This window comes from Vidua macroura, chromosome 7, assembly GCF_024509145.1.
Source record: "Vidua macroura isolate BioBank_ID:100142 chromosome 7, ASM2450914v1, whole genome shotgun sequence".
Classification (NCBI taxonomy): Eukaryota; Metazoa; Chordata; class Aves; order Passeriformes; family Viduidae; genus Vidua; species Vidua macroura.
Genome location: NC_071577.1, coordinates 37,013,520 through 37,025,703, shown reverse-complemented (window position 1 = coordinate 37,025,703; position 12,184 = coordinate 37,013,520). Strand labels below are relative to the sequence as shown.

The 12,184-nt window shown below is 40.0% G+C and overlaps 1 protein-coding gene across 3 annotated transcripts in view; it reads left to right on the top strand.

The window, feature by feature from the left end:
* GTDC1 (glycosyltransferase like domain containing 1) overlaps positions 1 to 11,077 on the top strand; it is a 170,367-nt gene extending 159,290 nt beyond the window's left edge. For 2 of the 3 annotated variants that reach the window (XM_053982677.1, XM_053982676.1), the window contains exons 9-11: positions 2,056 to 2,126; positions 2,855 to 2,946; positions 9,873 to 11,077. In XM_053982677.1, the coding sequence (XP_053838652.1) occupies positions 2,056 to 2,126; positions 2,855 to 2,946; positions 9,873 to 9,956 (247 nt within the window). In that variant the 3' untranslated portion in view covers positions 9,957 to 11,077. The remainder of the gene's footprint in view (positions 1 to 2,055; positions 2,127 to 2,854; positions 2,947 to 9,872) is intronic. The other variant, XM_053982679.1, reaches the window with a different exon arrangement.
* Positions 11,078 to 12,184: the final 1,107 nt, after the last annotated feature.

Sequence of the window (12,184 nt, the reverse complement as noted above, 5' to 3'; positions counted from 1 at the left end):
AATGAAGAGTAATTGTATTATTGTTATGATATGATACTTTTCTGGGAAGGGACAGAAATGCATGGAAATTAAAGGATTCCCTGTGCATCCTTACACCAAAGTCTGTGTCAGTGTGAGCTCGGCCCAGTTTGATTTGATCTTTAGGTCTTGACAAATGGAAGGTGTAAGGTTTGTAGAGAAACTTACTACTCATAGTAGGGACTGGTCAGAAAAATACACCCAAACTTTGGTGCAGAAAGGAGTATGCAAATAAGATCATTTGCAAATGAAAGAATTCCAAATTTTTAACTTTCATCCAGCAAACCACAGAGGCATTAATTTCTTATTTTACTAATTCATGATCCTGGTAGAAGTTTTTTGAAAGGGGAAATTTCATACTCAAACGATGACTCAGATCCCATCTTGGCCTGCAGTTTTGTTTTAGGGAGCTGTTCTTTTTTTTTTTTTTTTCCATGCAGACGATATGATTAAAAAGCAAATATTTTAACATAACTTAGTGATCTGAGCTATTACTGAAATGTCCACAGTTTCACTCTTTTTTTTTTCTCCTAGATTAAAGAAAACTTTAAAAATCTATTTGCTTTGACATATGACACAATATTTAAGAACTGAAATCATCAATTAAATCACACATCAGAAACATTTCCCTTTGGTAAAAAATATAGTGCTAGACGATGTACACTTTGAAATTGTTGTTAATGTTTAAAATGCAATCTGAAGTGCATATGTTATTTAAAAAAAAACCCAACATAAATTACAAATTTTAAAAGTTTATGAAAAAAACCAGCAGTCATTTCTTAGCAAAAGCATTTGCAGAGAAATGTGTCTTTGGGGTTTGTGGATATGCATAGTTTTCTAGCATGAAAGCTGAATATGTTATTCTTTATTTTCTTTCTTTTTTCCTGTTTAAAATTGAGTAGATCTAAAGGAAACAGAGTCCTTTCAGGGTACCTGTAATAAAGTACCAAACCTGACATTTGCACGAAGGTAGCAAAAGCCTTTGGGTTGTCACTGAAAATAGAAAAGGTGAACGTTGACAAGATTTCAGATTTTTTTTTTTTTATTCTGGGGAATGAGGGAAACTGAAGTTAAAAATAAAATCCTCGTATGGTCAACATGTTGGAGGAAATTCAAAGCCTCTCATAAAATAAACGTATTTTAAGAAGTGTTTTGAATTTCACTGTGTAATTTCTGGCCAACAGAAATTACGGTTGTAACTTTGGAGGGACGTTGTGTCAGATCAATGGTCATTATGTGAAAAAAGTAAACTGAAACCTGGATGCCTTTAACCCATTCAGCAGTTAAAACCTGAAATCCAAGGGAGACAGCTCTGCTACTGGAAAACTTTGTGCCACGGCGGTGCAATTTTGAAATATTTGGGTTTGATGTTACGGGAGATATGTAAAATGTTCCTTGGGAAAAAAAAAGCAAGTACAAAGCGTTGCGCGCTTTGGCAAAGGAATTTCGTCAGCGGTTATTAAAAAAATACAACAGTTTATGTCCCGAAAAATAAAGGAAATTATCCAAAGCATGTGAATAAGCTGAAATATCCCAGCCTGGAGCATGCTGCAAGTTGTTCCTGGGTTATATTTAGCTGTAACCTTTGGAGTCTGGAAGTCTGAAGGGGATATCTGCTGTGCCAGGTGAGGGTGGTGTGTGTGTCTGCAACACGCCCTGGTGTAGCCAACGTGTGCCCCTTGTTTTCCGGCAGCATTATTAAGCAAAGCCGTCCATACTTCACCATGTTGTTACATGTGTCTGTCTGCTGATTATAAAATGTGTTAAACAGTATTTAAAAAACAAAAAAATGCAGAGCTGCGCTTTGATTTATTCAGCGAACAAAACATATGCTCGCTGTTCTGTTCTATGTAATTCATATGATCAATAAAATTTTCTTTAAAAAGAGCAACTTTGGCATTTAGAAGGATTATGCTGCTGAAGAAAAAAAAAATGTTTCCCTCTTGCTGCATGCAGGCAACCTCAAGGCTCTTGCACAGAAATAATTTTTTTTCTGACTAATGTCTGTTTTTGTTATTTGTGATTTCTAATCCTTAGGATCGAGGCTGTGCATTGTGGCTGTTACCCACTGTGTCCCAAAGCCTTGGTGTACCCAGAGATATTCCCAGGTAGCTGCTTTGTTGCCTATTCCTTCTGCTGAAACGTAATAACATGATTCCTGCTAAAATCCAAAGTTTGGGAATAAACTTGAGTGAAAGCAATTGTTTATTTGGCAAGCCAACATGTTAGTGTTAAGGCAAATTTTATGTGTTTTAATACATTAGACGAAGTTTATATTTGCCATCTGTTCTTTTAAGATAACAAAAAAGCAAGTTTTGAAATAGCATTCTTCATTGTTAGCATACACATCCCGAAATGATAGATTTTTTGTTAAAAGGTCACTGATGCTGCAATGGTTTGCAGATTTTTTTTTTTTTTTGATACACAGAAGAGGGAAAAAAGAAAAAAAAAGCCAGGCCTGAAAATCACACCAAATTATTTAAACAATTTAATACTTAATAGTATGCAACTGCAGTACATGCAGTACAGGATACACACTAATGTAGTACCAGTTCTTCGAAAAATCTCATCACTAAATGTATCACATATGCATTGTGTTACATTAGAATAATGTATTTTAATCACCCAAAGGAGATGTCTAAACAGCACAACTACACAGTCTTATTTAGCATTAAACATCCTTGTGAGCTGAGGTAACCTTATAAAATCATGCTTAAATAATGTAAAACACGAGGCGGCACAGAGCAATATGCATTTTTAATTAGTAAAGTGACTAATATCGAGTGTGTGCTTTGAGGTTTTTGTTTCATTAAAAATGTATCTGTTTTTCCTGCAGCTGAATATCTGTATTCTACACCTGAACAGCTTTTTAAAAGGCTTCAGAATTTCTGCAAGAGACCAGATATTGTAAGGAGACATCTCTATAAGGTAGTTGTTTGGAATAGTTTTAGATGATATAATGCCATATTGAAGTACAAAGGGAAAAAAAAACACCCTTAAAAAAACAACATTTAATTAACATACTAATGTTTAAAGGAAACATGCTAGGGAGGGATATTAGTCGTTACACTAACAAGGATTAATTAAACTAGATGCCAGTTGTATTAACCTAGGTCTTATGAAATACGTGCACTTAATGCATGCTACATGTTTTTTTTAATTTACTGTTTTCTAAAATGACTGTCCTTTACATTTGGACCCAAGAGGCTTATAAAAATGAACCTGGATTAATGCAACTCATTAGTTTAAAAGGAAAATAAAAGAAAGATCCTACAATTATACTAATGAGGATAAGCCTAACTTCCTATCCTAATTTAATCTTCAAAAAAATGCAGGTGACAGGTATCAGGTAAGATTTCTTTGGCTTCTGGAATGATTTGAGTGATTTTCATAATTACAATTATTTTAATTCTTTGCTTTATAAGGTGTGTTGAGCATTAAAGGTTATTGGGAGCATAATTTATTGGTATTTATTGTGTCCCCTTCTTTGCAGTTATTTCTGTAGAGAAAGTCTAAGTTCAGTGGCAAACTCTCCATTCAGGTTTTGCTCAAGTGTTTGATGCTAGGCCAACTTTCATGGTTTTAAATGGTGTATTTATACTGATGGGAGTCACGCTTTTCTATTTTTTTTTAATTGGAATGTAGATGAAGCACTAAATTTTACATTATTCCAGTGAAGAGCAGTTACTACACGATGCTGCTTTCAGAAGAATAACTGCATTTTTTTGCACACTGCTTTGTACATTTACAGTGAATTTTGACTTTTACTGTCCTGGCTCTGCCGTGGGCAGGTTGGAGGCACATCACCCCTGCACGACAGAGGTGTTTCAGCTCATGAAAACCCCTGAATTCAGCTGAAAGTCCTTAAAGGCTTGGGGGTGCATGGAAATGCTCCTCGTGTTAACCCGTGCGACACAAATGCGGTTCTTGGAGTGTTCCCTTCTCTGTCCAGCCTCACTGTTAATGAGCAGGTAGAGTAATCTCCTCCTTAATTTGGAATCTCATGCTGCCAACAGACCCAGCCTTATGCCTCAACATCCCTCCCTCCGTCTGGGGACCAGAAAGTGTTGGGTCTCGTCTGCCTCTCTCCCCCTTCCTGCACACACATAGCAAGAGCAGCAAGGACTTAGCCCACGCCTTGACTTTTTCTGTGACCTAAAAATAGGCATTTACATAATGATACATCAAAGATGATGTTGTTTCTGCAGGAAACAGTTAAACCTCATGGAAAAAAAGGAAAAAAAAAAAGGAGAGAACCAAAAATGCAATTTAACACCCAATTTCAAGCTCATTATCTTTCATTGTCTATTAACTTGGCAATGGTTCAGAAGGTAGCTCATAATAGTTTAAAATGCTGACTGAACACTTCCAGTGTTCAGCATTACTTCTTGAGTCAATAGTATCGTAGAGTTAGGCATGGGGGCTTCAAAGGGAAAGCAGTCCTTAAATGTTTACCTTGGCATTTGCTTCAAGCTCAGCTAATGGTTGCATTCACATGGATCTTCTCCCACATGGATCCCAGCTCCTGAACACAGAGCCAAGGCATGCAAAAAATACTGATATAAAATAGTACAGGTTGAAAATGTGTGCTCAAGCCCTGTAGGCAAAATGCTGATTTGCTTGAAAGATTTTTTTATCTTTTTTTAAAGAATTCCTTGGGATGATTAGTAGGCAGAAGCTGAAGGTGTTTATCCTGCCCCTCATCTATGGGGTTTGCCGATCTTCTGAGTGTCAGAGCTGAACCTCTGCAACAGGTAGCAATGGAGCTGAGTGGGGGATTGTTTTAAAAATGAGAAAAGCAGAGCCTAATCCAGCACCTGTGAGCACCAGAGGAAATATCCCTGTTGTCTTTAATAGGCTTTGGATCAGCTCAGAGAAGACTGTTAGAGTTGTCCTTTTGTGCCTACACCCACGTACACCTAGTCTTCCTTCACTGTGGACCATCCACAAAACCTCCTAGAAAATGCTAGCTCAGAGCTGTGCTGTTAAGGTCATTACAACTGGAGTGATGCTGCTTTGTAAGGAAGCTGAACAGAATGAAATCCTGAAGGCTACACAGCACTTGCACGGTATTTTTACTTTTTTTCAGATCATTATAATATTATCTTTGCTTTAGTGGGCTAGAAAAGGGATCCCAGCATGAGAGTCAATGTTAACCAGCTCCTTGTCTTTCAGAAACCATCCTGCCATACTCTCTGCATTGAGTTTATCAAGTGTCTGTGACATTTTGGAAGTAGAAATGCTTTAAAAACAAATAGTACTTTTCTCTGCTGGTTGGGGATTCTGCTCCACAAGTTGGGAAGTAATCACCTTGGCTTATCCTTTTACATATTGTTGGGATTTTATTACTCAGGATATCTATAATAATTAGACAGTGGCTAATTAAACAGGCAGTTTGTTCCTTCAGATGTCCTCAATGCTTGTGCTAACAAAATTAGTGGCAGAAAGGAGATAAATGGCAGCAGGGCAGTGGGCTTAGAGGCTGGACATAGAGAACATCCCTGTGAAAATGCACAGACCAAGGCATTAAACTGTAGTAGCTTAACTCCACGGAGCAGATTCATGCTGGCAGACTTTTAAAAATGTCCATAATGTAAGCACCTATGAAAACCTTTCCCAATGATGTATTGCTCACCCTGAGTATTCACACAGCACTCAGGGCTGGCTCATCTGCATTTCAGCCTTGCCTTCTGCCAGTTATTAGCAGAAGACTGAGATGAGAGGGAAGCAAATCTCATTTGTTATCAATTATTTGTTCTGTTCCAGTTTCATGGAATCAAACTCTAGTTCTGGGTGATTTTGGTTGCCAAGGTAAGCACAGGAATGAAGCAAGTAACAACAACAGGGCATTGGTCAGGGCACACCACAGGACCTGTTAGTGCCCTATCTAGTAGATTTAAAGTTAAAATAAATAGCATAAAATAGGGCAAAGCATTTGTTTCTGCATTATTTTCTTAAAGTTTACCTTTTAGTTTCCTCACTTGAGTTTCTTAATTTAAAACAGCATGCATAAAGAGTATACAGTGGAAAGGGACAAGAAGAGTTGCCAAAAGCCAGGCATGGAAGGAGCTGACAACTTTAAATAATCTCTCCCAGCCCTCCCAGCTGAATGAGTGCTGGTTGACATGCTGTCAACTTCAGTTCCTACAGAAAAATCCTACTCTCACTCATGCTTGTTTAATGGAGAAAAGAATTTGGCCCACTTTCTGACATTCATCTTCTCATTTCCATCACACTACAGAAGCTCACCTGCCTATGAAAAGACACATGGCGTGATTTTTTTCTTTCTGACACCACTGTAGAAGGAAGTCTGCTGAATTCAAAGGGATTAAACTGCTGTAAAATCAAATTAAGATCCCAGTTAGACCATAGACATCTGAATTGTTTCCAGTCTCAGGATTTGGCTGTATAGGGCAGTTCTAACAAAACTTTATTTTTTTTTCTTTTCCTCTCTTTTTTTTTTTTTTTTTTTTTTTTTTTTTTTTTTTTTTTCTCTGATTTGAGATAAAGCAGTGTCTTGGGTATTTCAAGGAAATGTGTAGAAGGGGAAAACTGCTCCTGGTCCAGCTTTCATGTTTAGGCAAAGCTAGGGAAGCAGCAGGAGGCATTCTTGGTGCAACACACTGGGCATTGGGCACACGAGGATGCAGAGGAGCCTGGTGCCTCTGCCTTTACCCAATCCCCAGCAAAACTCCATTGGAAATTCATTTCTCCATAAGCAACCTGGTCCAGTGGAAGGTGTCCTTGCCCATGGCAGGGGCTTGGAATGAGATGGTCTTTAAGGGCCTTTCCAACCAAACCATTCCATGATTCTATGATTTGTTTATGATGGTGTTTAAATAATTTCCTTAATTAGCTGAGGTTTTCCCCACCTTCAGTTGTGTTGAGTGTCTTGTTCTGGAGTTAAGTCATCTGGAAGCAGGAGCTCCCCATCCATCTTTATTGGGCCATCCATTATTTTATAAACATTTGTCAAACATTTACAGTATCCCAGTCTTTTCAGTCTCTCCTTGTGAATGTTATTCCATGTTTATATTCTAATCTCTCATCCTTCAAGCCGTTCTGATGCTTGAGAGCTGTTTTTGTGCTGGTGTGATCATTGCTTTAGAGAATTCTGGGCCGTGCTATCAGTTTATGTGATGTGTAGTACTCTGATAATTCCCAACCTGTTCCTTATGGAGCCAATCCTACTGTTTACTTTTTAATGGTGAATGTATATTGAGCAGATGTTTGCTTACAGTGTTCTCCAGATCTTTTGTCCCGGGCTGATAAAGTTAATTCAGAGCTTTATAGGGTATGCAAATAGTGCAAGTATTTCCATCCATCCTGCTGGCTTTCTGCTCACTAGCAGAACACGTTTGCGGAGTTAAAAAAGAAGGAATTGTATTGAATTTCTGCTTTTACCTGGCTACCATTAGGTGCAGGTCAGAAGGAGTTTAGAAACACAAATGAGAGACTTGTATTTGCCTCTTGAGCTGCTCGGTTTCCCATGAACGTGATTTAAAATGGTTTCAGAGGTGGTTTAGAGCTGCTTCTCAGAGTCTGTGGGGGAAGGTTACAGGAACTCTGGAGTGCAGAGCTCTGTGTCCATTCTCTCCCATCTCTGTTCCAGTGCTTAGGCATGTGATCCTAAGGAAAATATGTAAAACATAAGGATTTTTTTATGTGCAAGAAAACTTCCATTACTTATTTGGAGCACAGAATCACAGACTAGTTAAGGAAGGTGCCGCTGGAGGTCACCAGCCTCTGCTCAAAGCAGGGCCAGTTTCAAAGTAGGATCTGACTTCAAACTTGGATTAAGTTGTTCAGGATCACATCCAGGTTAGACTCAAGTCTTGACACTTTCCATTCCCTGTGTATGGCTGATACATGAAACCCCTGTCTAGCTTAGGAGTTTGCACAGGTGGGAAGGTGTGCTGGGTTGTGGGACACAATTTAAGCATTTTGGGTCAACCTTAGATCTTCAAGAAACTCTGGTAGAGGGAGGTCAACCTGGCTAACATGGATCCTCACTGTGGAAGACATGAGCTGGCAGGAAGGGAGTTGCAGTTGTCTAATTTTGGGATCCAGCCATAGAAAAATGGATATATGTGCAGATATATATGTGTGTAGGGGGCCTGCACCTGAACTTCTCTCTGGGCTTGTCTTGCTCTTGGGTCTCTGCAGTAAAATATCCAGGAGACTCCAGCTCTCTGAAAATCACAGAATCCTAAAAATATTTAGGCTGGGAAAGACCCTTAAGATCATTGAGTCCAACCATTAATCCAACATTTCCATGATCACCACATCCCCAAATGTTGGTCTGTAGCTCACAGCAGTTGGCTGCACTTGCAGAGTAGGACTAAAGCAGTTATGGGGGCAACTTTCAGCATAAACACCAGGACCTGGAACTTTTTATTCTGACAGTATTAGATAGCTTCCAGGAGAGTTTTAGAGAGCAAATGAAAACTGGCAGATGAGCCACAGCCACTTCAAAACAGTAGGTGGAGAAATGGGTCAAAGGAAATAGGAAGAAAAGTTGCAAAAAACATGAAAACTTTTTTTTTTTTCCCAGTACAGTTTATTCAAATTACCTTGGGGAAAAAAGCAGGAAACTGTTTTCCCACTGTTATAGTCAGTCAGTGTATTCTGAGCCATCCTGTGCAAGGTACTGCATAGATTTGCATTGAAGATTTGATGTCTTTTTTCTTTAAAGACAGCAGGAATGAGGTGAGTTTTAAAAGGCCAATATAAGAAACTACAGAACAGACCAGTTTGGTCAGGGAAATACTGTTACTCTGCTGAGGTGTGTTAAATAGCTCTGCCTTGGGCCTCCAATTCATGTAAAGCAATGGTGGGTTCTGATGCTGGTCTCCAAAAGTGCTTGGAGTTTGAAAACTGAACTCCAAAAATAATTGTTGCAAACTGTTTTCCACCTTGATTCTTCCCCCTTACTCACTTGAAGAGTGAAGGAGCTGGATCACAGGGTAGATATGACCCAATACAAACTGGCTCTGTAAATCATTCCAGTCTTGCCTGCCAAATCTCAGGTTTTGTGTGGAAAATTAATCTCTAAATCTTAATTTTGTTAAGGTAGTTTTTTAAAAAATGCAAAAAATCTACACTAAATCAATACTGTGTGCTTGAACTTGAGCTGTCCTGAAAAAGCCAGTCTGAATGGATGAAGACCCCTTATTAAATTCTAAAGGTTAACTCTGAAGTCTAACGATGGTAGAGTAGATATTAAGTGCTTTGGTTCTGATCTTAGGACACTAGAAACAAGTTGATTATTTAATGAAAAATACTGTTCTGCTACTGACATTATGCTGTTTGTTCTTTATAGGAAGATGCTGCTTTATGTGAAAACTTTGCTTCTTTTGATCCCCACATATTTAGGAACTGTTGATGGAAAGACAGTGGAATTTGTCTTTCATTTTTCATTCAAAATTCATTTTTTCGTGGAATTTTATTCCTTGAAAAAATGAATGTCCAGATCTTTGCATAGTTGCCACTCCTCAAAAAAACCAAAAAGAGATAATTCTCAAGTAAAGCCCAGAGTGATGATGGTCTAGCAGAACTAGGCTGTGCTCCTGCTGGCTCGTGGTTCTGCCATGTCTGAGGGTTAGAGGGGCACGTTGGTCCCTGAGAGTGTTCAGTCCTTGACGTGTCCACTGAGACCACCAGAAAAGCAGAGGGAGCAAATAACCTGGGCCTCATGACCAGCTTACCTGTCTTAAAACACAACCCCTGAATTCACCCCGTTTTTAAATAACACCACATAAGTGTTCTTTGGCCAAGTGGCTTCCACCCCTCCTGAAATCCTTCCCGCATTTTGTGTCCCAGCCTCTAACACAGTTCCTTGTGCTTCCTCGCAGGGCGAGACGGCCGGGTTTTCTTGGGCAGCGCTCGGCAGTAAATTCAGGTCTCTGCTCGCAGCAGAACCGAGGGAAGATTTGTGACAGATGGGGCTAAGTCACAAACTTGCAGCCTCAGGCAGAATTGTGGAAGTTTCCAGAGTGTGCCCATATTTACCTGATCAGAGAGAAAAGAAAATCTGCAGAGGAAGCCGAGCCTGGCTGCTTGTCATAGCTGACACAGAGCCATCTGCCACAAACCTGTGGCGGCTTCAGATCTCCAATCCCTGCCACCACCCCAGCTCAAATTAAATACAGATTCTTAGAGACGTTATGATGGTTACACATGTCCTCGGCATCACATGCAGGAGACTGTTCAAAAAAAATATGTGGCCTGTTGTGTAACCGCACTCATGTATCCCATATGTGGTGCCACATTGAATTTCCGGTTGAATCTGTTTTTATCCTTTGTACTGGATGACATGGTGCCTGAATTCTTTCTTTTCGCCGACACGATGGCAGCCAAGCTGCAGCTTCAAACGCTCACACTTGGCTGAGTTTCTACCTAGGTTGCCAGGTTATCATTGGAGCCTTATTGTGTCCTCAAAGGGCCACAGGGCCTGAAAGGAGGATCCGAATGCTGCCGGACTAATTGGGCAGCCATCTCTGGGTTGTTGGGAGGCAAAGGGCTGCTTAAGCACTCCTCTCTCTTTCTCTCTCTCTCTTCTTTTTTTTTTTTTTTTTTTTTTTTTTTTTTTTTTTTTATTTTTTTTATTGCAAATTAATGACTCTCTGGCAAAGGGGTTTTTAAGTGAAGGTATTAATAAGGGGTCTGGCAGGTAATCCCCTGATTCGTGGAGTTACATTTGCATTTAATTAATCTTAAAGAAAGCTGAAAGATAAACAGCTGTAATTCAAACTAGCATGGGAAATATGCTACATGGTGCCATCTATCCGATAAAATGAAAGCCGAGACACTTGTTTTATTTCTCTCAAGGATGGAGAACAAACAGATAACAATCAAAATACTTCCAATAAAAACCAGTAGTTTAAATGTAATGGCAGTTCATCAAGAATCTTTGCATCCAGTTGCAAATACAGTCTTTTAAAGATAAATCACTTATGATTCCAGCAGTCAAGCCGCAATATTTGTTGATGTAAAATGTTTTGAAGATGTAGATTGTACAATAAATTTTTAATAAAGTGCCCACTGCAATTTTTAATTAGCATATCTCATTCATGTATAAGTGTGTACATCTATCTGTGTGTTTATCACCATGCATATCCTTGTGTCAGAGTCAATGAATGCAATTGTGTCTTTATCTGATGAAGTAGAATTTGGTTTGCAAGCGATAATAAAACCTTACGGCAATTCCAAGATTTTCAACTCTGCTCTGGGAAGAAGCAGGAAGAGGACTCTGGGTAAGGTGTTACAACGTGGTAAGCCTGGTAAGACTTGTCTTTGCAGACAGGTGTGGTCTCAGCTTCCCTTGGATCAGGCAAGGCAGCTCCTGTCCCTGAAAGGGGTGAAAGGTACAGGCTGGTCCCCCTCCCCACGAATGTCTTTGTGACTTTTGACACCATCAAGAAGCTGAAATGCCATTTTTCAGCGTGAGAGAGAGCACGTGTTACTTCTTGTTAAAATTACCCATGAAGCAATCAAAAACAAGCCAGGGAGACACAATGGAAAGTGTTTGGTTGTTCTCCTAGCACTGCAGAGTTGTGATTTTGCAGTTATCATCTCTCTGTGTGCGGGTTCCTCCTCCTTTCTGCTAGCCCAAAGCCCTGCTTGGCTTTAGGCACAGCTTGTGGTTGGGTGGACCTGCTCTTCCCAAGAGCGTAGGTCTGGTGGTCATCCTTGGAAGACCCTAGGAACAGGACTGCCTTGCACTCCTGCCAGAGTGTGTCACAGATGTTCACCAATGTCATCCCACCTTGCACCAACAAATTGGAATATTTTTTGGCTTCCCTGCTGGGGAAACTGAGGCATGGTGCAGTTGTAGCAAACTGCTTCAAGTATCACAGTGAGTCATTCTCCAAACCAGTAAAGGGGAAAGAGGAGATGCTGTAAGGCTGCACTCGGGCTTGTGGTGAGCAGACTCAAAACATCAAAGCTGTGTGGTTTGCACTCAAAGGCTCCTGCTGTCCTCAGGGCACACCCTCATCAGCCCCAGGTCAGAGGAGGTCTCACCCAGCTCCTTGGTGAGGTGCAGCTCTGCCCTGCTGAACTTACTGACCGTGATTCTTCAACCATGCCCAGCTCTGTCTGCTGAGCAAGGCTTCATCTTGCTGGAAAATTTTTCCCTTCTTATGAACCCTTGCAAGTAAGGTTT